The sequence below is a fragment of the Heloderma suspectum genome, chromosome 10 (assembly GCF_057233095.1).
Source record: "Heloderma suspectum isolate Gila_16-S chromosome 10, 16-S_ref, whole genome shotgun sequence".
NCBI lineage: Eukaryota > Metazoa > Chordata > Lepidosauria > Squamata > Helodermatidae > Heloderma > Heloderma suspectum.
In genome coordinates, this window is record NC_139467.1 from 2208072 (window position 1) to 2234751 (window position 26680).

The window sequence follows — 26680 nt, forward strand, 5'->3', positions numbered from 1 at the left end:
TTTTTTTGCCATGATAAGCTACGTAAATATTTACGTAGCCTATCACGGCCAAAAAACAGGAACACAAATGGCATCCCTGCGTTAGCCGTGATAGGCTATGTGCCTATCACAGCAAAAATAGTGACGCGAATGGCGGCCGCAGACGCGACCACCATTCGCAAAGCAGCGCGAACGGCACCAGGTAAGTGTCCCGTTTCATGCGCCTTTCATGGGGAGGGGCTTCGTTCCGCCACGGATTTGGGGGGGCCGAATGCACTGGCATTTGGCCTCACCGAGATCCATGGCGGAATTCTCTGACATCCCTACTTAGGGATGTACGAAAGTCACTTACCTTTCTGCGGATTATGTTGATGGTGGGGGGGGAGGCATTCCGTCCCTCCCCCCGGAATCCTCGACGGGGTGGGAGGTGATCCATTCCTCCCCCCCGGAAACCTCCATGGCTGGCTGTGCTCCGTGGCAGCTCCGTGGAGCAGCCGGCCAGGCCCAGCCAGGCCAGAGCTGTCTGCAGCCGGATTTCTGGCCGCGGAGGGCTCTGAGAAAACAAAAAACAAAAAACCGCGTACGCAAATGGCGGCTGCTACGGCCACCGCCATTTGCATTCCTTATTTTTGGCCATCTTAAACTATGTAAATATTTATGTAGACTATGACGGCGAAAATAAAGGGGAACCCAAATAGCATAGCGGGCACTATTTGTGTCCCTTTTTGATTCACCATTTTAGCCTATGTAAATATTTACGTAGTGGGTTGTGGGTGCAATGTGCAAATTTCAAGACCCAGGTCTTGGCTTGGTCCCAGAACATTTCAAATGCTTCCTTCTAGCTGCAGGATTGAGTAGTCTTTTGTCTTCTTCTAGGTGCTTCTTCATGGTGTTGCTGCGAGGAGGAGGAAACAAACTGAAATCCAACAAATACAGCAGGAAACAAGTAGTATAGGACCCAGAGCATTCTTCATCGAGGTTGCAAGGAGAGGGGACATGATACACCCACTCCTGCGCCATTGTTTCCTGCGCCAGTTGGATTCCTCTTTCTTTCTGCTCTGTGGTGCTGCCCTTTTGGGGTCCTTCTAGTAGGAAGAGGGAGGGCAGTGTAAGACGCTTGGGGCAGTGAGAGTGGCTGTTGATACCTGGCCAGATTGTAGGACTGAGGCTGTGTCACAACCTGGACGTCTGCTGGCCATGATTGCTAAAGGCTGGGCAGCTTCCATTTCAGAGAAAGTCCGAGGAGCCAGCAAAGCAGTCATTTATTTAGTGCAATCCATTCCTGCTGCTTACACAGCAAAACATCCGCCCACCCTTTCTATTCATTGCTTCATCAGCCTTGAATGAATTTTCCATGCTCTAAGCATTTCCTAACACATTTCTTCCACTGCACAGGCTGTGCTCATGCTTTCTGCACCACTGCACAAGGAGAAACCTGGGCCCTGTTTCCACAAGAGAAGGAGAAGGGAGGAGTGGCTTACCCGCATTTTTGCAGGAGCCGACTTTGGTCCGGGCAGGGCTCCGCGAGGGTGTGCATCGCAGCATTCTACGTGGCTTCACACAATTTACTTCCAGGTAGGGGTGGGTGGGGGTGGGGTTGGAATGAACATCATCTGCATGGCAGGGGCTGCTCAACCAATGAGAGAGGCTCCCCCCGCTCCAGGCTCCGGAAGGAAGGTGCTAAGTAGTTACCTCCCCTTGTGTGCATTCGCAAGACAAGCCTCCCAAAGAGCCCCAAGCCTCACTGAACACAATGGGTGTTACTTCTGAGTAGACACACATATGCATGTGCTGGGAAAGGTTGGGGGGGAGAACACAGGGATGGGAAAACAGCCCCCTTTCTAACCAAACCGATACTGCCCACGGTCTCTATAACAAAGCTGTGAAGTAGTTACTTTGTAAGGCAATAAACCAAAAAGAGATTGTGCTTAACCACACTGAGGGAAATGTGCTTTAAACTGTGCCATTTCAATTGAGGGGGATCTCTGTAAGTACTGGTGTGGGCATTCAAAGGGCAAGCCTCATTCAGCACAATGGGAGTTACTTCTGAGGAGACTCTAATGTGTCTGTTGTGGGAAAAAGAGCAGTAAACACCAAGATGGAAACCAGCCCCCATTTTAACCCTCAGGATCTCTATTCAGGGGAGAAGCTTTATTGACCACAGTGGGAGTTACTTCTGAGTAGACACTAATTGGTTTGTGCAGGGATGGGAAACACACAGGAGACACCCCTTGCCCGGGGTCACAGTGAAAGGCACCCCCTGGGCAGGGCTAGCATAGCTGAGGTCAATGCGGGGGTTGGGGCACACAGCAGCTATGCCGGAGAGACCCCGACCCAAGGAAAGGAATCGGACTTCAAGCAGTCCCAGGAAATCCGGTTTTTCCCAGGGCGGCTGCTGGATGGCCACGACGTCATGTATCCCTAACGACCTCCACACGCCGCCAGCTCGGAGTAAATCACTCTTGGAAACAGGCCCAGGTGAGGGTGGAGCCATGCACGTCGTTGACTGGACCTTCTGGACACATCAGTTGTGGTTATTTGTTGCTGGATCAGGCTGAAGGCTGATGCGTCATGACCTTCTGATGCTACCAGCCTGGAAAGCTGGTTATGTTCTGTGCTTCACAGTGCTACTTTGGACTGACAAGTGGGTTATAATAAACTGGGAGGCCAAAAGCAAATGCTAAATGGATGAATTAAATGTATAATTTCAAGGCAACTGCAAGGCTTAAAAGCTCAGGGCTTGTTGAAAAAAATCCAAGAGGCCTCCAAGTCCTTCAAGATCAGCAGTGGTAGGTAGGACCGCAATGGTCAAGAAGGGAGCAATAAGAGGGAAATACACGCAGCCTGCTTCCGTCCTGGACTTCCAGAGGGACCCCAGTCCGCCCTGGGGAATGAAGCCTAGTTAAGGAGTGAAATGTGGAAGCCATCCCCGAAAGCCTGTTTACAAGAGCCAGGAAAGAGAAGAGCCCACCCCGCTCCTGGGGACCTGGGAGCCCAGCTTGTGCAAGAGTGCCATGGCAGGGGAGAAAGTTTGGTCTCTCCACTCAATGCAGGATGACGGAGAGCTGGTAGAGGGGCGGGATGCTGGCAAAGCTGCTCTCCTGGGGCGTTGGGTCAATGTCCTGGGGGGCCTGGAGGGGCTTCAGCCAGAATCTCTGCAGGACGGTGGTGAAGAAGAGGAAGAGCTCCATGCGGGCCAGCGCTTCGCCCAGACAGATCCGCTTGCCTGCGAGGGAAGGAGGAGAGTAATCAGCAGGGAAGGACCCAGCAAGCTTTGCCGCTGGTGCCTGGCTTAGGCCAGGGGGATCGGCCTCCTCAGGGCTCATCTCCATGTGATTCATGCTTGAAAACACCAAGAAGGGCTCATCTGCTCAAAAAGACAAGAGCAGGGGAAGCAGGGTAGGGCAGCCTTCCCCAACCTGGTGCCCCCCTGACATTTGGACTACAATGCCCAGCCTTCCTGGCCACAGGCCATGCTGGCTGGGGCTGCTGATGAGAATCAAAGTCCAAAACATCCAGAGGGCACCATGCTGGGGAGGACTGGGGTAGAGGTTTGTGAAATGAGGCATGGGGTAGAGGAAGTGGATGGGGGGGCAGACAGAGACAGAGATTCTCCCTCATCATACTCTGGGCTATGTCTTCAGTCCAGCAAGGCTGAATCAGAGACAGATCTCAGAGATGAAGTGAGTTGGAAGCTGGTCCCCTGCAGACCCTAATGTCCTGTCTCAGCACACGCCTCCTGCTCCTCAAGGGCCAGGCCTCAGCAAAGCCCCCCAAAGTACTCCGGGGAGTTCCTAAGCTGGCAGTTAGACCATTTCATGGGGTGGGTGGAGATCTGTCACTGGCCTCTGTCAGTCATGATGGTGGTCAGATGCGGGACCTTCAGGTCCAAAGGCAGGATGCCACGTGCCATGTACCCATTGCCTAAGAAAACATGGCGGGTGGGATGCAGCCTCCACACCCTTCCTAGGGAATGGCCAGAGTCATTTGCTCAGCCACCACAGTAAAGAAGGTGCTGGATTTGAAGAACTCGTCAGGCAAACTCAATCCTCCTGTTTCTACAGACATTACTGCATAAGCCTGCCCCGGTTTGCACTTCCTGGAAGGGTTTCTTTGTATTGAAGTTAATATCTGTTTAAACAAGAAGAAACTCTCCCATGATGTCTGTGGCTCATGGCTGAACTATGCCCCATCCCATCCCGCCATTCCTGCGTTAGAGACTCTTTCCAGCAGGTGTTGCCCATATCCACCTGTCCACCATAGAGGCCTCACCCTTCTACTGCCTCACATTTTTACCATTCAAAAGCTAAAAGCACCAGTGTAAAGAACAGGGATGTCAGGAGAGATCTAGCCACTGCCAGAATGGCTGTTTGCTAGAGGAGACCCACCTTCACAGGTTCCAGAAGCGAGCATGTGAAACAAAAGCAAAAGGGATGGGCTCCTTCTCATTTGTGGAAGTGCTCAGGAGGGTGGCTCTACCTGAGGAGAAGGGCACAAAGGCATCGTTCTTCTTGAAGCGTCCGTTCTCATCCAGGAAATGCCCTGGGTTGAAAGCATCCAGGGTCAGAAACTTTGTGGGGTCATGCAGGACGGTGGTGAGCATGGGGTAGATTTCTGTGCCCTAGGAAAGAGATGGTGTGGAGGTCAGAACTGCAACGATTCAGGGGGCACCAGCAAGATCCAGAGCAGAGGTTCTCACACTGTGGTCCATGGATCATTGGTGGTCAATAAGCTCCTTTCAGGTGGCCCATGGAAAGATTGTGGGATGTTCAAGGGTATACGTACCTGGCCCTGCTGTTCATTTCTTTATCCAATGACAGAGATCAAGGCCATTTTGAATGGGGCTGGATTATCAGGGCTATGGCCCATAATTTTCATAATATGTTGCTGGTCCAGTCTACAAATACTTTTCTAAAAATTTACCAGCAAGGTGCCCTTCTCAGTGGCCTGGCCAACAGCCCATAATCTTTATTATTCAGCACTGGTTTTGACAAAGATCCCAGTGCTGAAATAATTTATTAAAATATGAGCTATCTCTTTGCTTTGATTTCCAGAAAAACAAAGCTTCATAAGTTGTCTGCCGAGATCAGTAGGAATTTTCAGTTGATCTGTGGAGAAAAAATGTTTGAGAACCACTGATCTAGAGCAAATCCCTCCACCCCAGTCCCTCAAGTGGTGGACTGCAGGCCATATGTAACCCAAAGATCCATCAACAAGTTCTCTTCCTTGTTACATCTACAAATCGATGCGATGGGTATGATGCAGCCATGCGGGTAGCTGACCCACATAAGTATCACCTCATTCAGCCATGTGGGTAGCTGACATACAAGTCCCTCACAGTACGCTGCGCTACAGGAGCATCCTGCGTGGATCTGTCCACTTGTGACTGCAGCCGGGTTTCAGCCCTTCAGGCAGGCTCAGAGGGAGATGCCAGTGGGGGGAACTGGGCTTCTAAACGGGGTTTCCCATTGGTTTCATGAATGGCCAGGAAGAAGGAGCCCAGGAGCCCAGGCTTTTAGGCAGAGAGGTCTCCTGAGCAGGCCCCACCATGGATCAGTCTAAAGAGCCATCTAGCTCAGCATGCGGATTCTGACTGTGGCCACCCAGATGCCTCTGATAAGCCCCCTTATCGCAGTGATAAGCCCCCTCCTGGGCTGGAACAGCTCCGTGGCCAAGAAAGTATTCCCAGTAGGGATGTACAAAACACTTACCTGGTTTCGTCCAGGGACATCTGCGGTGGGGGGGAGGCGCTCCATCCCTCCCCCCGAAATCCTCCCCGGCCGGCTGCGCTCTACGGCAACTCCATGGAGCCGCCGGCCGGGACTGCCTGCAGCCGGACATCTGGCCGCTGCTGGGCTGTGCAGGGACGCAAATGGCAGCCGCCGTAGCTGCCGCCATTTGCATCCCTGTCTTTTGCTGTGATAGGCTACGTATATATTTACGTAGCCTATCATGGCAATAGGCAGGAACGCAAATGGCGGCCGCCTCACCATTTGCGCCCCTGTCTTTTGCTGTGATAGGCTACGTAAATACTTACGTAGCCTATCACGGCAAAAGACAGGGACGCAAATGGTGTAGCGGCCGCCATTTGTGTTCCTGCCTATTGCCGTGGTAGGCTACATATATATTTACGTAGCCTATCACGGCCTCTGCAGGGACGCAAATGGCGTCCCTGCGTTAGCCATGATAGGCTACGTAAATACATATGTAGCCTATCATGGCCATTCGTGGGAAGGCAAATGGCGGCCGCAGATGTGGCCGCCATTCGCAGAGCACCAGACAGCCGCAAACAGGTAGGCTCCATTCCGGGCCCATTTTGGGGGGTGGCGGAGGGGTTGCTTCATTCCACCATGGATTCTGGGGGGCTGAATGCACTGGAATTCAGCCTCCCTGGAATCCGTGGTGCAATTCTCCAACATTCCTAATTCCCAGGCCCTGGGGGGCTCTGCTTGCCCAGGCTGGCCTTGATAGGAAGGGTGCTCAAAGGCTTCCTGTCTGGACTGGGATTGTGCTGCCTCAGCAAGGACAGTCTTCCTGGCCGTGGCTCCCACTTGACGGCTGCCCAGACTTCCATACGTGGAGGGCTGTAACGTTATGGCAAAGAGCAACCCTTGAGAACCCAACCCTCCTGTTTTGGAGATAGCCACCTATACCAGTGGCCATCCCTGCTTCCTGCAGCCAAGAACTTCCACAGGCAGATTATGGGCTGTGTGAGAAGCACCACGTTTGCAGATCCTGCCCAAAGCCAGAGCCATGAATATTGGTGACCTCTCCACTTGGCTAGGCCGCCCCCGTCACCTTCCTGCTCTTGCCTCAGCCTCCACCTTAGCGATGACATAGCCTCAGAATTCAGTGTCGCAGGTAACCGAGTGGGCCACATTCATGGGGATGAGGTCACTGACCCTCTGCACTTCATGGATGATGGCACCCACATATGGCATCTGGCTCTGGTCTTCAATGTTTGGGACACGGTTCTGGCCAATCACTCGGTCCATTTCCTCACACATCTTTGCTTCCAAATATGTTCACAGAATCAGTTAACCTAGATTTCTAACTCCAGTACTGAACCTATGAATACCAGTTGCTGGGGGATAAAAACAACACGTGTGGGCTTTTGCCTGTCTGCTCAGGCTGTGAGCTTCCTTTGGACGTCGGTGGACACTGTGGGAATGTGGACAGTGGACGAATTGGAGCTGCTTTGTCTGATCCAGCATGGCTAGTTCTTATGGGGTGGATCCAGGTGTTCTTAGGGCTCTTCACAAAGCCCACACTTGCAGGGTGGCAACTTCTTACTAGCAGAAATACATACAGAAACACACACACAATGCTTAACTCTCTTGTTGCTCTCAGTGAGCCTTGGACAAGCTATTTCTTGACCTGGGAGAACTCACTCCAATTGATTTTAATAGTTTTCCAGTGGGCTTGTTTGCATGAATGTAAGAGCATAAGAAGAGCCCTGTGGACCAGACCCAGGGTCCATCTAGTCCAGCATTCTGTTCACACAGTGGCCAATCAGCTGTTGGCCCGGAAACCACAAGCAGGACAAAAGTGCAACAGCACCCTCCCGCCCATGTTCCCCAGCAACCGGTGATAAGCATACTGCCTGTGGTACTGGAGGTAACATATAACCTTCAGGACTAGTAGCCATTGATGGCTTTCTCCTCCGGGAATTTGTCCAATCCCAACATAAAGCCATCCAAATTGGTGGCCATCGCTGCATCTCGTGGAAGTTGTAATATAGGTAGCCTACACCAGTAAGATGAAAGAATAACTGGGTTTTCCCCCCGTCATACAGTTCTGTTTGGCATCCATCTTGTAACCACACCCAAAAGCACAGGCCTGGAGCATATTCAGCTCCAACTATTCTAAAAGAAACCCTTTTGCCTTTTTACCACTAAGTGGCAGCAACATAAACATATATTACAGAAGTGAATTCTATAGTTTAACTACACACCGTGTAAAGAAGTAGTTACTTTTCTGTCTTCTCGATCTCCCAACAATCACCTTCATGGGATAACTCTGGGTTCTAACGTTATGAGAGAGGGAGAAAAATGTCTCCCTATCCACATTCTCCACACCAAGCATCATTTTGTACACCTCTATCATGTCTCCCCTTATTCAATTTTTTTCTAAGCGAAACAATCCCACCTGTTGTAACCTTCCTCGTAGGGGAGTTGCTCCAACCCCTTGATCATTTTAGTTGCCCTCCTCTGCACTTTTCCAGCTATACAATATCCTCTTTTAGGTGCAGTGACCAGAACTGTACACAGTATTCTAAGTGTGGTCGCTTATAGATTTATATAAGGGCAGGATGATTTTGGCAGTTTAATTTTCAATTCCTTTCCTAATTATGCCTAGCATGGAGTTTGTCTTTTTCACAGCAGCAGCACATTGGGTTGACATCTTCACTGAGCTGTCTACCACAACCCCAAGATCTCTTTCTTGGACAGGCACGGCTCACTCAGAACCTATCAGTTTATACTTGAAGTTGGGATTTTTTGCCCCAACGTGCATCACTTTACACCTGGAGCATCTCTAAACCAGCCTAAAATCCCACATTTAAAACTGGGCTTTCTCCTTCCTTTTTAAATGCAGGGTCATGGCAGACTCCCTTTACAAGAGCTTCCTCACTCCACCCTTTCCCCCCACCTTTCCCCCGTATCTGAGTCTTCCATAAGTTTCATTATACAGCCCTAGATGGCGCTGTGGTCCAGCTCCTCTTATTGCGGGTTTTGTTTTCCTCTTTTCAGGAGGGAAGAGAAGGAGGTGGGGAGTTGTCTGTGACATCTTGCTGGCTTCCCAGCCTATCAGTCAAACTGAGTCCACTCTCTGCTGTCTCCTACAGGTATATAAGGTGTGGCCCGCAGAGGCAGCACCTCTGTGCACGCCTTTTGTTGTTGTTGTGTAGCAGCCATATCGGGGGTCAGACTAAGTAGCCTCATGCAGTCGCATGCTTCATGTTCTTGCTGAGCTCTTTCTCCCTTAAATATATTGTTGTAAGCTGACGAGACACAGGAATTCCTTATCTTGTCAAAGGTCATACAATTGTATATCTTGTTCTCTGCTGTTCTCTTCTGTTCTCTCCTTATCATGGCTACCCTATAACCCAGTTCTTGTATTATAAACAATGGTGCTAGGAGAAGAAATGTTGAGGACTGCAACCCCACACGGGAGGGGGAGGAGGAGCCGTTTCATATGTGTCACAATGTCTATAAAACCAATGTGCTGATGTATTTCGGGGCTTCTGGCTCTTTGGAAATGATTCCAGCCTTAAGCCCGTGTGTTAAATAAAGAATCTCTTTTTCCTTCACTCCGTGGTCTCTCTGACTCTGGGTTCTGCAACATAAATGGTGCCGTGACTCGGATGTGGCAGGCTCTGAGCCAGACAGGTGGCAGTTGCCTGCTCTTGATCGCCGCACCGGGAAGACGAGCTCGGCGCATGCCTCCCTTTCTTGGCGCCACCAACCTTTTTGTCGAGTGAATGGGAGAAAGCCTGCACCGGGATCGCCCAAACGGCAGCGAGCGGCAAGAGAACCTTGGGAAGCGGAGGAAGGAACTTGAGCCCTGCCTGTATCGCAGCTGCAACTGAGTTGAAACCCACATTGGAAGCCTTCAGGAGAAAGGCAAGTATATGGGAAAAAGAGGGCCCCGCCTTTAGGGAGAAAGGCCACTGGGCAGAAAAAAAGAGGGCCCCGCCTTGTGAAGAAGGTCAGTGTTGGTGGTATACGTATACAAAAAGAACCTACTCCTTGCGGGTAGAAGGGGGGCCTGATCACACCCCCGAGTGGGTGCCAGTACCCAGCACGCCAGTACTCGGTAGGAAGCTGGGGAAGCTGGGGAAGCCGCTTTCCGCTCTGGTAAAAAGTGGGAAAAGTGGGTGGCAGGGACATATGGATGCAGTGGAGAGATTGATGATTGTGTGAGTGGCTACTGCGGTTTCTGAAGCATACCGTTGACCGTCCGGGTGCCCAGGCCAGTAGCAAAGTGCGTGGTGTGAAAAATCCTCTTGTGTCGGCCAGTGAGACCCCTTACTCACTGACCAATTCCCATTCCCTAATTGTGTCTGTCTTCAATTTAGGAGGGAGGCTATGGGGAGTGGGGGAAGCAAACCTTGCACCCCTTGAGATGTATGTCGAACAAAGAAGGAAAAAGGTTTTTTTAAAAAAGATTCAGAATAGAAAGAGAAAACAGCAAAAAGCTCAAGGTCGAGCTGAGAGGAAAAAAAGAACAAGATCTGAGGCTGTTAATTAGAAAAATGTTGCAGGACAGTCTGGCTTTTAACAAAGCGTGGGAGCGTGAGAGTGTAAGGCCGAAGAGTAGCTGTTAGCCTAGCGCGCCGAGAGAGGGGGGGCAGGAAAATTGCCCACAACGTTCTGAGTTGTGCAACATCATCACCTCGCCTAATTGAGATAAAATCCCTAAGGAATGGAAACTGAAAATGAAGACCCAGAAGATGAAGGCAAAATAGAAAATAAAGGTGAAGAATCAGCCCCCAGAGCGCAGGCTAGACCCCTCTTCGAGTGGAAAGTGTGCCGTAAGACTGGCCCAAAGCAGAATGAAGCGGAGAGACCATGTTGAAGATCTCTGTCAAGGTAGCCGTGTTTAGCTTTGAACTGTGTTAGAATTGCATAGAGCCTGTAGCTACTGACCATCGGCTATATGATTTCTGAAGAGCGTAACCATTAAGCTTTTGCCGTGGGATTCCCTGCAATGAAGAAATCTCACTGATTTGAGTGTCCAGTGTTACACTGCCTAAGTGTGTGTGCTGAAGAGACCGAGAAACCAGACAGCATGTTCCTGGCCAAGCCAAAATCGCGCTACTACCATGCTCCTGGAAGCTGCAATAAACTGTGTAAGCTGGGAGACCCAACCTGATTGAGAAGAAAAGAAGATACTGGAGCAACTGTCTTAAAAAACAATGAGATCTGTGTAGCTGGCTGGCTGACGCTGTCAGTGATGTTACAACTTTAAATTAAGACTGTTTTCCTGTTTGAGACCCCAGCGAAGAAAGCTGACCCGAGTTATTTGTTGCCCGTGCCAAAGCAAGAATTTGGCTGCCCTGTACCTCATCCTGTCCTGTTTTGAGCTTGGGATTTACAAATACAAACACACTGGGAAGCTTGCCTTTGAAGTCCTGCAAATCACCCCACTGCCTCCCCGAAGATTAATGGCTGCTTGAAAAATGCAAGTATAAGGTGATGCCCATCACCCCCCAGCGTCCTGAGTTTCGGCACTCAGTGTTTCAGTGCTTTTGTGTACCAGGTTAGAAGAGAAAAAAAAAGAGTAACTTTTTAAAATGTCTGTGAGAGAACCTGACAGAAGTAAAATAAAATTTACAAAGGAGTTGCCCAGGTTAAAGCGTCACGGCTAGAGAGCTGAGCTGTGCCGCTCTGTTTAGACAGAGGCCTTGCTAAAAAGTGAAAGGCCCTTGTCTGTCAGAAGGGGTGTAGGGCCACACGTTCCCTTTTTAAACTGATGCAAGAGTGGAGAGCCTTTGCTGGAAACATCGCATCTTCTTTGCCCAGAGCCTTCTCTGGTTGCCTCCATCATCATCTGGGCTTTTTAGAGACACTCTGCACATGGACTAAAATTTTAAATTGTCAAAGACTTGCCATGGACAGTGCTGTGAAGCTTTGGATAAACTTGAACTCTCATCGCTGTGGACCGTGTGTCTATGTTTGTAGTCAGCTCAGTGTACAGCAGGCTGAGTTTGATCTATAACTTTTAGATTTCCTTCTGCCAGAACTCATGCAGCATAGAGTTGCCGATACAAAAATGGTGACCTAGAACTCTTTGCGTGTGTGGGTATGCCCGTCCCTTGATTTTGATGGGCCCTGAGCTTTCAGCCAGAAGAGCAGTATGATTGCTGGATCTGCTCCATCATGCCTTACCATGCAAAAAGTGTTTTCCATTCATTGTGTTAAATTGCAGAAAAAGTTTGTTGTGTATATTTTATGATTTCTTAGATATCATAAAATATATGTGATATTTGCAGATTAGTGTTAGTTGCAACTCCAAATGATACTAAGTGTGGTTCCCGATGGATGACAAGGAGAAAAGACAAAGGCAAGTAAAAAAAGAAGGAAATAGAGAAAGTAGAAGACAGATAGAGAAGGAAAAAAAAAGAAGAAGAAAGAAAAGGCAAGAGGCCAAGAAAAAAAACATTTGTAGAAAAGAAGTGTGGCCATAGTTGCCCCCAGGGTAAATTAAAAGCAGCTGATTGTGCCTGGAGCTTGTTACCTGGGGTAAAGTAGCCACAATAATGTAATAGTTCTTTAAGATGAAAAAAATGTAACTAGAAGGAAAAAAGACCCTATCCCAAATGTGTGTCATTGGGACTAGTGTAGAGCAGAAAGGTTTAAGTAAGTGAGTTTAACTTGAAAAAGACAAATAAAGAGACAAGGCTGGTGCATGGATCAGAAAGTTTTATATAAAAAGTTTGAAACATGATCTGCAATACAGGCAGAAAAAGAAAGCAAAAGAAAGAGAAAAAATTTGTCTTCCCATACTAATAAATAAAAGTGTTATCAAGCACTTTGGGAAGCGAAGTTGTTTACAGGAAGCTGTGCCTGAGAACCAAACACTTCTAGCCTATGCTGGAAATGCTTGCTAGTGTTGTGCTGCCTCATGGGTAGCATGTATGGTATAAAAACCCATTTAGCCCAATAGCTCGTGGTTCAGAGAAGCTGTCTAATCCAACCATTAAGTACGCCTGTGTGCTGTAAGTTACCCAATAAAGTCTCCTTGTAAGTAAATCCCCCCCTCGCTGGAATCCCAAAACACAAGTGGGGCTAGAGCGCCTCACCCAGTATCAAACCCTGCTGTTAAAAGCCGTAAAGGCAGGTATGAAGAAGTCAGTTAATATGACCAAAGTGTCTAAAGTGCTGCAAGGTGCCACCGAGGCCCCAGAGCGTACTTGGAGCGTCTTTCAAATGCCTATCGCCAGTACACCCCCCTCGACCCAGAGGCCCAAGAAGACGTGGACGAAAGAAGAAAAGAAGAAGACCCGGCAGAGGCAGAAGATTCTTAAAAAAGAACCAGTGTACCCAGTGTGGACAAGATGGACATTAGTGGCATGAATGCCCAAATAAAATAAATCAAATACACAAAGGAGAAAACCAAAGGGGCCAGAATGGGCGAAGAGGGAGACAGCTTGAGAGGGGCCGTGACATTGACTGTGAGGGGCCGTGACATTGACTTCATGATTGACACTGGAGTGGTATCAAGAGCAAGCAAACGTTAGCCTTAAACAAGAAGTCCAAACACTGAGCAAAGTTCTTCAAGCCCAGCCTCGCTTTGTCTTAAAAAAAATAAGCCATTCCCATCACAGAAATTCATCCTTTCCAACCAAGAGTTAAAGTATAAGTTAAAGAGAGAAAAATAACCCTTTGACTCCCAGATGGAGAGGACTGAGAACTGTCATACTTTCCACCCCCGCAGCTATGAAAGCAGCTGGAGTTAAACCCTGGATACATTGGACACGAGTCAAGAGAGCGAGGGGGGGGAGTGGACTGTGAACAGAAATCCTGAAAATCCTTTAAAAATCATTCTGAAAAAGCAGTAAGAAGATTCAGGCTAGACCTTACTGTGGACACACCGGGAGACTGTCCCCCTGCGTACGGTCAGACCTGCAACTGGAGAATTGAAGAAGGGGACTAGACCCTACTGCAGCTTGCCAGGTGAATAGCTGCCCGGCGTACGGTCAGATCCCAAAGAAGATCAAACATGCATGTTGTAGTGTTAGTAGTGTTGCATTGTGTCTCCTTAATAAGGTGCAAAAAGGGGGGTCTGCCCCTGGAAGGAAAAGTTTGTCCCAGTGATTTGCTGATAATTACTGGCTTCACCTGGCTAACATCACGAGAGTAAAACATTTTTGTTTGCCAAGAGGTACACCTGCAAACAGGCTTATTAGCTCTTGCCTAATACCTGTCTGTAGACATCCTAGAAAAATTGAAAAAGATACCATGTTAAGAGTTTATGGTGTAAGTTTAACTTATTCCCAAAATGCTAATTGGGGCGTGGTTGCAAAGATCCTACCCCCTACAGAGTTCACTCTACGCACCCTCATCGTTGCTGAAACAAATGCTACGTGTGCACGAATGCTTAATTGTCAAAATTTTTTCCAGAAAATATAAAGCTATCCCTGGCCCCCTTCCACTGTAATAAAATTCAAAACATATATTTTAATGATGCCCACTTACTTTTGCCTCATAGATGGTTTTAGACATGTGGTTCCCACCCTTGGTCATTCATTCCTGCCAACTTGTCTAATAACCACCCATGTTGCCTCAGCCGCCAATTGAACTGGTGCCAATTCTTCCCCTGTAGCCCGAGAAAATCCGTCAACGGCAGCCTCGAGCACTCCAACTAACTAAAAATTGTAATAGTCATGTGCAGTTATATTCTGACTCAGAAAAATTGGCCTTAGCAATGTCACTGGTTGGGGTTCCATGTTTAGCCTTGGCTAATAGTCTGGAGATCAACCGGTTAGCTTGCAGCTTAGCCAAAAGCATAAATGCCACCTCACGAGCATTGTCATTGTTAAATAAAGAGTTGCGTGATCTAAGAGGTGCAGTTCTAGAAAATAGAGCTGGTATAGATTACCTCTTCCTTCTTCATCATTTAAGTTGTGAGACACACCAAAAGCTCTGTTGTTTTAACTGATAATGGCAATGCTGTAGATGAACAGATCAACAAGCTGCACAATATAGTAGCTAACAAAACAATAAGACAAAACAATTAGCTAAATTAGTTAACCCCTTGGCTTCCAGATCTTAGCTGGCTTGAAAGCATTGTTCATCCTAATTCTACCAGTGTTGTTCATAAAGATACTGTTATGTCTCTGCGTTCCTTGTCTTATGCGCTGTTTAACCAATCTGTTTTATGTCTCAGCTAGTAAAACTGCTGCCCTCTATGCTCTAATAGCCCAACAAAAGGCTAAGTAATATGTATGTCACAAAAAGCTTTGTATGGTTATCAAAAATGCTATAATTGTAATGAAATTATGCATTTAAGGGGGGAATGTAGCAGCCATATCGGGGGTCAGACTAAGTAGCCTCATGCAGTCTCATGCTTCATGTTCTTGCTGAGCTCTTTCTCCCTTAAATATATTGTTGTAAGCTGACGAGACACAGGAATTCCTTATCTTGTCAAAGGTCATACAATTGTATATCTTGTTCTCTGCTGTTCTCTTCTGTTCTCTCCTTATCATGGCTACCCTATAACCCAGTTCTTGTATTATAAACAATGGTGCTAGGAGAAGAAATGTTGAGGACTGCAACCCCACGCGGGAGGGGGAGGAGGAGCCGTTTCATATGTGTCACAATGTCTATAAAACCAATGTGCTAATGTAAATCGGGGCTTCTGGCTCTTTGGAAATGATTCCAGCCTTAAGCCCGCGCGTTAAATAAAGAATCTCTTTTTCCTTCACTCCGTGGTCTCTCTGACTCTGGGTTCTGCAACAGTTGTTGTTGTTGTTCAGTCGTTCAGTCGTGCCCGACTCTTCGTGACCCCATGGACCACAGCACGCCAGGCCTTCCTGTCCTGCGCTCTCTCCCGGAGTGTGCTCAAGTTCATATTCATTGCATCGGTGATGCTATCTAGCCATCTCATCCTCTGCCGTCCCCTTCTCCTTTTGCCTTCAGTCTTTCCCAGCATCAGGGTCTTTTCCAGAGAGTTTTCTCTTCGCATTAGGTGGCCAAAATATTTGAGCTTTAGCTTCAGTATCTGTCCTTCCAATGAGCGCTCAGGGTTGATTTCCTTTAGGATTGACTGATTTGACGTCCTTGCATTCCAGGGGACTCATAAGAGTCTTCTCCAGCACCACAGTTCGAAAGCATCAATTTTTCGGAACTCAGCCTTCCTTATAGTCCAGCTCTCACAGCCATACATTACTACTGGGAAAACCATAGCTTTGATTAGACAGACCTTTGTCGGCAAGGTGATGTCTCTGCTTCTTACTATGCTATCTAGGTTTGCCATAGCTTTCCTCCCAAGGAGCAAGCATCTTTTAATTTCATGGCTACAGTCACCGTCTGCGGTGATCTTGGAGCCCAAGAAAGTAAAATCTGTCACTGCTTCCATTTCTTCCCCTTCCATATGCCAGGAAGTGATGGGGCCAGATGCCATGATCTTCGTTTTTTTAATGTTGAGTTTCAAACCAGCTTTTGCACTCTCCTCTTTCACCCTCAACAAGAGGCTCTTGAGATCCTCTTCGCTTTCTGCCATTAGGGTGGTATCGTCTGCGTATCTGAGGTTGTTGATAATTCTCCCGGCAATCTTAATTCTGACCTGTGATTCATCCAACCCGGCGTTTTTCATGATGTACTCTGCATATAAGTTAAATAAGCAGGGTGACAATATGCAGCCTTGTCATACTCCTTTCCCAGTTTTGAACCACTCGGTTGTTCCATGTCTGGTTCTTACTGTTGCTTCTTGACCCTCGTACAGGTTTCTCAGGAGACAGGTAAGGTGGTCTGGTATTCCCATCACTTTAAGAATTTGCCAGAGTTTGTTGTGATCCACACAATCAAGGCTTTAGCGTAGTCAATGAAGCAGAAATAGACGTTTTTCTGGAATTCTCTTGCTTTCTCCATGATCCAGCGAAAGTTGGCAATTTGATCTCTAGTTCCTCTGCCTCTTCGGAACCCAGCTTGTACTTCCAGTAGTTCTCGGTTCGCATACTGCTGAAGCCTAGCTTGTAGGATTTGGAGCATCACTTTGCTGGCATGTGAAATGAGCACAATTGTGCGGTAGTTTGAACACCCTTTGGCATTGCCCTTCTTTGGAATTGGAATGTAAACTGACCTTTTCCAGTCTTGCGGCCACTGTTGAGTGTTCCAAATTTGTTGGCGTATTGAATGCAGCACTTTAACAGCATCATCTTTTAGGATTTTAAATAGCTCAGCTGAAATACTGTCATCTCCGCTAGCTTTGTTGTTACTAATGCTTCCTAAGGCCCACTTGACTTCACTCTTGAGGATGTCCGGCTCAAGTTCAGTGACCGCACTCTCATGGCTATCAGGGACATTCAGATCTTTCTTGTATAGTTCTTCTGTGTATTCTTTCCACCTCTTCTTAATCTCATCTGCTTCTGTTAGGTCCCTGCCTTCTTTGTCCTTTATCATGCCCGTCTTTTCACAAAACATTCTCTTGAGATCTCCGATTTTCTTGAAAAGATCTCTAGTCTTTCCCATTCTATTGTTTTCCTCGATTTCTTTGCATTGTTCATTTAAGAAGGCCTTCTTGTCTCTCCTTGCTATTCTCTGGAACTCTGCATTCAGTTGGGTATATCTTCCCCTTTCTCCCTTGCTTTTCACTTCCCTTCTTTCCTCAGCTACTTGTAAAGCCTCCTCAGACAGCCACTTTGCTTTCTTGCATTTGTTTTTCTTTGGGATGGATTGAGTTGCTGCCTCCTGAACAATGTTACAGACCTCCGTCCATAGTTCCTCAGGCACTCTGTCTATCAGGTCTAATCCCTGAAATCTATTCCTCACCTCCACTGTATATTCATAAGGGATATGATTGAGGTCATACCTGAATGGTTTAGTGGTTTTCCCTACGTTCTTCAATTTAAGCCAAAATTTTGCAAGAAGCAGCTCATGATCTGAGCCACAGTCAGCTCCAGGTCTTGTTTTTACTGACTGTATGGAGCTTCTCCATCTTTGGCTGCAAAGGACATAATCAATCTGATTTCGATATTGACCATCTGGTGATGTCCATGTGTAGAGTCGTCTCTTGTGCTGTTGGAAAAGAGTGCTTGCTATGATCAGCGTGTTCTCTTGGCAAAACTCTATTAGCCTTTGTCCTGCTTCATTTTGTACACCAAAGCCATGCCTGCCTGTTATCCCGGTGATTTCTGGACTTCCTACTTTAGCATTCCAATCCCCTATGATGAAGAGGACATCTTTTTTGGGTGTTAGTTCTAGAAGGTGTTGTAGGTCTTCATAGAACCGATCAACCTCAGCTTCTTCGGCCTCAGTGGTTGGGGCATAGACTTGAATTACTGTGATGCTGAATGGTTTGCCTTGGATTTGTACTGAGATCATTCTATCATTTTTAAGATTGTACCCCAGTACTGCTTTTCCCACCCTTTTGTTGACTATGAGTGCTACTCCATTTCTTTTAAGGGATTCTTGCTCACAGTAGTAGATACGATGGTCACCTGAATTAACGTCTATTTCTGCTTCATTGACTACGCTAAAGCCTTTGTTTGTGTGGATCACAACAAACTGTGGCAAATTCTGAAAGAGATGGGGGTACCAGACCACCTTACCTGTCTCCTGAGAAACCTGTACGAAGGTCAAGAAACAACAGTAAGAATCAGACATGGAACAACCAATTAGTTCAAAATTGGGAAAGGAGTACGACAAGGCGGCATATTGTCGCCCTGCTTATTTAACTGATATGCAGAGTACATCATGAGAAACGCCGGGTTGGATGAATCACAGGTCGGAATTAAGATTGCCGGGAGAATTATCAACAACCTCAGATACGCAGACGATACCACCCTAATGGCAGAAAGCGAAGAGGATCTCAAGAGCCTCTTGTTGAGGGTGAAAGAGGAGAGTGCAAAATGTTGAAACTCAACATTAAAAAAACGAAGAACATGGCATCTGGCCCCATCACTTCCTGGCATATAGAAGGGGAAGAAATGGACAGATTTTATTTTCTTGGGCTCCAAGATCACCGCAGACGGTGACCGTAGCCATGAAATTAAAAGATGCTTGCTCCTTGGGAGGAAAGCTATGGCAAACCTAGACATAGGGATGTACGAAAGTCACTTGCCTTTCCGCGGATTATGTTGATGGTGGGGGGAGACGTTCTGTCCCTCCCCCCGGAATCCTTGACGGGGGGGAGGCGATCCATTCCTCCCCCCCGGAATCCTACATGGCTGGCTGTGCTCTGCGGCAGCTCTGCGGAGCAGCCAGCCAAGCCCAACCAGGCCAGAGCCGTCCGCAGCCGAATTTCTGGCCACAGAGGGCTCTGGGGAAAAAACACCAAAAAAAACGTGTACGCAAATGGCGGCGGCTACGGTCGCCACCATTTGCGTTCCTTATTTTTGGCCGTCTTAGTGTACGTATATATTTATGTAGACTATGACGGCGAAAATAAAGGGGAACGCAAATAGCGTAGCGGGCGCTATTTGAGTCCCTTTTTGATTCACCGTTTTAGTGAATCTAAAACGGCAAATCAAAAAGGGACGCAAATAGCGCCCGCTACACTATTTGCGTTCCCCTTTATTTTCGCCGTCATAGTCTACGTAAATATTTACGTAGACTAAGACGGCCAAAAATAAGGAATGCAAATGGAGGCAGCTGCAGCCGCCGCCATTTGCGTGTGCGGTTTTTTTGTTTTTTTTTAAAACCCAGCCATGATAGGCTACCTAAATATTTACGTAGCCTATCACGTCGTTGTTGTGTTTTTTTTTAAACCCAGCCATGATAGGCTACGTAAATCTTTACATAGCCTATCATGTTGCTGTTGTTGTTTTTTACAAGACTGCAAATGCTGGTGGCAGCAGCCCGTCGGAAGACCAGCCGCCACAGCTGCCGCCACCGAAGCTGCCGTCGCAGCCGCCGCCGCCCAGAAGATCCGCCCCAGGTAAGTCTCGTCCCGGGGGGGATCTGCAGGGGGGGCAGGAGGGGGGCAGGCCGTTCCGCCAAGGAGTTCAGGGGGCCGAATGCACTGGCATTTGGCCTCACCGAGATCCGTGGCGGAATTCTCTGACATCCCTACCTAGACAGCATAGTAAGAAGCAGAGACATCACCTTGCCGACAAAGGTCCGCATAATCAAAGCTATGGTTTTCCCAGTTGTAATGTATGGCTGTGAGAGCTGGACTATAAGGAAGGCTGAGCGCCGAAGAATTGATGCTTTCGAACTCTGGTGCTGGAGAAGACTCTTACGAGTCCCCTAGACTGCAAGGAGGTCAATCAATCATAAGGGAAATCAACCCTGACTGCTCATTGGAAGGACAGGTACTAAAGCTGAAGCTCAAATATTTTGGCCACCTAATGCGAAGAGAAAACTCTCTGGAAAAGACCCTGATGCTGGAAAAGATTGAAGGCAAAAGGAGAAGGGGACGGCAGAGGATGAGATGGCTAGATAGCATCACTGATGCAATGAATATGGACTTGAGCACGCTCCGGGAGAGAGCGCAGGACGTGAAGGCTTGGCGTGCTATGGTCCATGGGGTCACGAAGAGTCAGACATGACTGAACGACTGAACAACCTGGTACTGGGCTGACTGATGTGGTCTTGAGCGTGATGTTGAGGACCCCAAAGCTTACGGTCTTGGGGGACTTTAATATTCATGCTGAGGTTACTTGGTCTGGGAGCAGCTCAGGATTTCATGGCCACCATGTCAACTGTGGGCTTGTATCAAATAATATCTTGCCCAACACATGCGGCAGGACACACTTTGGACCTGGCTTTCTGTGCTGGATTGGGAGAAAATTATCTGCAGGTGGGGAGCCGGTGGGGACTCCTTTGGCATGGACAGATCATTATCTGATCAGTTTTGACCTTCAGGCCACCTCTGCCATGGTAAGTGCCTCCTTGAGAGACGGCGAGGTCCCTGCAGCTTTGAAAGAAGCTGTGGTGAGGCTCTCGCTGAAGAAACCAAATTTAGATCCCATGGTTCCAGATAATTACCGCCCTGGGTCAAATTTGCCATTCTTGGGCAAGGTGCTGGAACGTGTGGTGGCCTCACAGCTCCAACCCATTTTGGATGAAACTGATTGCTCAGATCCATTCCAATCAGGTTTCAGGCCTGGTTATGGGACGGTAACAGCCTTGGTCGCACTGGTTGATGACTTATGCCGGGGAATGGCTGGGGGGAGTGCAACCCTGTTGGTTCTTCTGGACCTCTCAGTGGCTTGCGATACCATCGTCCATGGTATCTTTCTGGATCATTTATCTGGATTGGGCTTGGGAGGCACAGTTTTAAAGTGGTTCTGATCCTTTCTGGAAGAGCGTCTCAGAAGGTGGTGCTGGGGGACTTCGGTTCCACCCCATGGCCATTAGCCTGTGGGGTGCTGCAAGGTTCTATCTTGCCCCCCATGCTTTTTAACATCATCATGAAGCTGCTGGGGGAAGTCATCAGGAGGTTTGGGCTGAAATGTCATCAGCATGCAGATGATGCTCAGCTCTACCTCTCGTTTCCATCTGCACATTCCAGGGAGGCTGTGGAACTCTTGAAGCAGTGTCTGGCGGCTGTGTTGGGATGGATGAGGGTGAACAAGCTGAAACTTAATCCAGACAAGATGGAGATACTGTGGGCAACGGGTGTACGAAACCCCACTTACCTGGCTCCGCTGGGGACCCCAGGTGGGGGGAGGTGATCCGTTCCTCCCCCCGGAATCCTACTTGGCTGGCTCCACTCCGTGGCCAGTCCGCAGAGCCGCCGGCCGGGCCAACCCGCAGCGGGGCCTCCACCCTCAGGCTGCTGCGGCCGCAAATGACGTCCTGTGTAGGGGACGCCATTTGCGTCCCTGTGCTAGCCCGTCATAGGCTACATAAATATTTACATAACCTATCACGGCTAAAGCAGGGACACAAATGGCGTCCCCTTCGCCACTTGCATCCCTGCTTTAGCCGTGATTTTGTTGTCGTTTATTCAGTCAGTTGCTTCCGACTCTTCATGACTTCATGGACCAGCCCACACCAGGGTTTCCTGTCGGCCGTCGCCACCCCCAGCTCCCCCAAGGTCGAGTCCATCACCTCCAGACCATCATGCATCCATCTTGCCCTTGGTCGGCCCCTCTTCCTTTTGCCTTCCACTTTCCCTAGCATCAGCATCTTCTCCAGGGTATCCTGTCTTCTCATGATGTGGCCAAAGTACTTCAGTTTTGCCTTTAATATTCTTCCCTCAAGTGAGCGGTCTGGCTTTATTTCCTGGAGGATGGACTGGTTTGATCTTCTTGCAGTCCAAGGCACTCTCAGAATGTTCCTCCAGCACCACAGTTCAAAAGCATCTATCTTCCTTCGCTCAGCCTTCCTTATGGTCCAGCTCTCGCAGCCATAGGTCACTATGGGGAACAAGCTGAAACTTAATCCAGACAAGATGGAGTTACTGTGGGCCGTGATAGGCTACGTAAATATTTACGTAGATAGCCGTGATAGGCTAGCTAGTGATAGGCTAGCGTAGGGACGCAAATGGCGGCCACTATGACGGCTCTCATTTGCTGCTGCAGCAGCCCGGCAGTGGCCGTAGCCGCCGCCGCCGCTTCATCACCTGCCGGAGCTGCCGCTGCATCCGCCACCAGGTAGTTCTGTCCTGGGGGGATTCCGCAGGGTGGCGGGGAGGGAGGCCATTCTGCCACGGACTCCAAATCCGGCCTCACTGGAGTCCGTGGCAGAATTCTCCACCATCCCTACTGTGGACTGGGAAACCAACTACTTCAGAAGGAGGTTTACAACTGGTCTCAGATGGGCTGCACTCCCCCTGAACGACCAAGTGCGCGGTCTGGGAGTCCCCCGGACTCTGAGCTCACTGGGGAAGCCCAGGTGGCTGCGGTGCCCAGGAGTGCCTTTTACCAGCTTAGGCTGATACGCCGACTGCGGCCCTATCTGGGGAGGACAGTCCTTGCCTCAGTTATCCACACATTAGTGACATCCAGCCTGGACTACTGTAATGCGCGATACGTGGGGCTGCCTTTGAAGATGGCTCAGAAACTCCAGCTCATGCAGAATTAGGCCGCCCGAGTGTTGGTGGGGACGAGGAGATTCAATCACATTGTGCCTATACTGCGCCAGCTGCACTGGTTACCGGTGTGTTTCTGAGCCCAATTCAAAGTGCTGTTTTTGAACTTCAAAGCCATAAACGGTTTGGGACTAAGTTACTTGAAGGACCGCCTTCACCCATATCAGCCTGCCCACCCTTTGAGTTCAGAAAGAGAGGCCCTTCTCATTTGCCCACCCGTGAGAGCAGTCAGGTGGGTGACCACACATGAGAGGGCCTTCTCTGCAGTGGCCCCACCCCTTTGGAACAAGCTGCCATCGGAGGTCCACCATGCTCCATCATTGCAGACTTTTAAGAAGGACTTTAAAACATTATTTTACCTTGGCCTTCTCATGCTATGACTGCTATTGTTGCTGGTACTGCTGTTAACATTGTTGCTGGTTTTATTGTTGGCTTTTATCGTTGTTTTTATTGTTTTATGTTTTATCACTTTTAATATTTTAACTGTTTTTATGTATTTGATTGCTGTAAGCCACCTTGGGATGGCTTCTGCCTTGAAAGGCGGCCAAGAAATATTTTAAATAAATAAATAAACTCAAGTGGAACTCAAGCACTGTAATTTGATAGCTCATTATCTCATATCTTTTAAAAAATTGAAGGAAGGTCATTTAGTGTGGGAGATGTCCAGGAGGTTAACAACATCATCTAAAGGACCTGCAACCTTCTGTGACTAAGATAATAGCAAGATAAAACTCCATGTGAAGAAGCCCTTGCTTGCATTGAACCGCACTTGCCACTTAGATGCCCATTCTCCCACTTTGGAGAGATCCTTTTGGAGTTCCTTGCAATCCCTTTTTGTTTAAACCACCTTAAATAAATTGGTTCATCAGCAAACTTGACAACTTCACTTGTCCTTTCTTATTTCAGATCATCTATGAACAGATTGAAAAGCATTGGTCCCAATACAGATCCCTGTGGGACCCCACTATTTACTCCCCTTCATTGAGAGAATTTACCATTTATTCCTACTCTCTGCTTTCTGTTCTTTAACCAGTTGCTGATCCATAAGAGGACTTCCCCTCTTATTCCATGACTGCTAAGTTTGCTCAGGAGTCTTTGGTGAGGGACTTTGTTCACACCTGTCTACATGGTTACTGACACTCTCAAAGAACTCTAACAGGTTAGTGGGACAAGAGTTAACTTGGCAGAAGCCATGCTGATTCTTTTTCAGCAGGGCTCGTCCTTCTGTATGCTTACTAAATTTATCCTTAATCATGCTTTCAGCCAATTTACCCAGAACAGATGTTAAGCTTACTGACCCATCATTTCTGAGATCCGCACGGATCCTTTAAAAAAAATTGTTCTTACATTGGCCATTCCCCAGTTCTTTGATACAGAAGCTGATCTTAGAGACATGTTACATATTTTTGTTAGAACATCAGCAATGTCCTGTTTGAGTTCTTTAAGAACTCTAGGATGGATACCACCTGTGCCCCATGATTTATTAACTTTCAATTTGTTCATAAGGTTGAGAACTTCATCTTTTGTCACCACTATTTGCCTCAGTTCCTCAGACTCCCTTCCTGAAAACATGAGTTCAGGCAGAGGTATCTGTCCTATATCTTCCGCTGTGAAGACAGATGAAAAGAATTGATTCATGAGTTTCTCCCCTCTGTACCTTGCACCTCGGGGTATTTCATCATCAGAAACCTGTATCTCAGGGTGGAGCTGACAGTCTCCATCCCGGCAAAGAACAAGTTTTGGGTGGTGAGCTCCAGGTTCCTGATGTTGAATTCACTGGATGGGTTATCTTTTTCCTAAAGGTAAATAGGAACAAATCATCATTAGAACATTCCTGCTTGTATGGCTGGTGGGAACCAGAGGCAAGGACAGGTGGCCACCTTACTGTCTATTGACAGTGGGAATGAGGAAGTGTTTCATGCCCGCAGGGTGATCAAAGCCTAGGTGAGCTAGATGTTTGGCAAGGTGAGCTAGATGTATTGTTTTCTTTAGATCCTGATTGCCTTTCCACTCATGCTGGAGATGCAAACAGGTAAAATATATTCTTTAGCTGGGCCAATTTATGCTGGTGTAAACAGAACTTTGCAACACAATGATATTTCCCATGCACATTGAGGGCAAGATGGCTCGGCTGACAAGTGACGAAGCAGCAGCTGTTCTGATCATGGGGTATAGTAAATAATATTTGCAATGACAATTAACATTTTTGTGAATGAGCCTTTTCCAGAGCTTGGGTTTCCAGCTCCAACTGAAAACATTTTCACTTCTGATCCTGACACTTTTACAAAATCTTTGGCCCTGGCAAGTAGAGTGTTGCAGTTACAGTGAGTGCGGAATCTCCAGTCTTGGTCTAAACTGCTGTCTATTGTTCCTTGGTTGTTATTTTTTATGTTTTATTTTTTTTAAGGAAGTGACGATGCATTTCGATTCCAAGGTGCAAAAGGCACGGCATCCTCCAGCATCAGCAGCAGAGGCTGCCGAGCCCTTGTGGCAATCCAGCAGTCTCATGTGTCTTTGCGCCCATGAGTCCTCATGTGGGCCTAGTGGGGGCTGCAGAGTCCTTTCGGCAGTCCCCGCCCACCTCATGCCCCAGCAAGGTACCTTCTCCATCTGGATGAGGAAGCAGTCGATGAAGTCCCGAGGGGAGTCGGGGTCGAGGGTCTGCTGGCTGTCCTTCACTCTCTTGGCAATGAAGAGCCTCATGCCTCCCAAAAGGTCATAGACCCTGGTGTGGGGCCCTGGAAAGTACTTCAGGATGTTGGCATATACGTCGTAGAACTGCATGAAGAGAGGAAACTGGCCTTTTCAGTGACCTGCAGTTCTTCTATGGGGCCAGCACTGTCTCCTTTGTTTGCCCTTGGTGAGAGGTTTTGGAGCTGGTGGCAAAGCGGCATGAGAAAGTCCCATTTGACTCACACTGATCTATTATTTTGTTTGTAGTAGGCTAAAATAACACCATCATCCCTGCCTAAGCTGTTTGTGAGCATGCTGATGCAAAAAATCCCAACTTCAAGTATAACCTGATGGGTTCTGAGCTAGCGGTGACTGACCAAGGAAGAGATCTCGGGGTCGTGGTGGACAGCTCAGTGAAGATGTCAACCCGGCGTGCGGCTGCTGTGAAAAAGGCAAACTCCATGTTAGGCATAATTAGAAAAGGAATTGAGAATAAAACTGCCAAGATCATACTGCCCTTATACAAATCTATGGTGCGACCACCCTTGGAATACTGTGTACCATTCTGGTCACCACACCTAAAAAAAGATATTGTAGAGCTGGAAAAAGTGCAGAAAAGGGCCACTAAAATGATCAAGGGGCTGGAGCATCTCCCCTATGAGGGAAGGTCCAACAGCTGGGGTTGTTTAGCTTGGAAAAAAGGGGAGTAAGGGGAGACATGATGGAGTTGTACAACATTATGCCTGGTGTGGAGAACATGGATAGGGGGACATTTTTCTCCCTCTCCACAAATACTAGAATCCACTGGGGTCACCCCATGAAGGTGATTGGTGGGAGATTCAGGACAGATAAAAGGAAGGACTTCTTCACACAGCACAGAGTTAAACTATGGAATTTGCTACCACAAGATGTGGTGATAGCCATCAATTTGGATGGCTTTAAAAGGGCATTAGATAAATTCCTGGAGGAGAAGGCTATCAATGGCTACTAGTCCTGATGGCTATATGCCACCTCTAGTATCAGAGGCAGTATGCCTATGTACACCAGTTGCTGGGGAACATGGGTGGGAGGGTGCTGTTGCACTGATGTTCTGCTCGTCGGTTTCCCATGGGCAGCTGGTTGGCCAAGTGTGAACAGAATGCTGGACTAGAAGGACCCTGGGTTGATCCAGCAGGGCTCTTCTGATGTCCTTATGTATGTTCTGCCAGGCGCATTGTCTGGGTTACTGTGAAATCACAGAATCTTCATAAACAAGCTAACTGTTAGGGATGGCGGAGAAATCCGCCATGGGCTCCAATGAGGCCGGATTCTTTAGAATCCGGCC

At 48.1% G+C, this 26680-nt stretch overlaps 1 protein-coding gene across 1 annotated transcript; it reads right to left on the bottom strand.

Moving 5' to 3' along the window:
* Positions 1–3023: 3023 nt before the first annotated feature.
* LOC146337427 (putative inactive cytochrome P450 2G1) lies at positions 3024–25467 on the bottom strand. The gene is made up of 5 exons (XM_084814567.1): positions 25285–25467; positions 24341–24479; positions 6804–6991; positions 4459–4600; positions 3024–3205 (listed from the first exon to the last, which is right to left on the bottom strand). The coding sequence occupies exons 4-5, from the start codon at positions 4580–4582 to the stop codon at positions 3024–3026; spliced, it is 306 nt and encodes a 101-aa protein (XP_084670693.1). The 5' UTR covers positions 4583–4600; positions 6804–6991; positions 24341–24479; positions 25285–25467.
* Positions 25468–26680: the final 1213 nt, after the last annotated feature.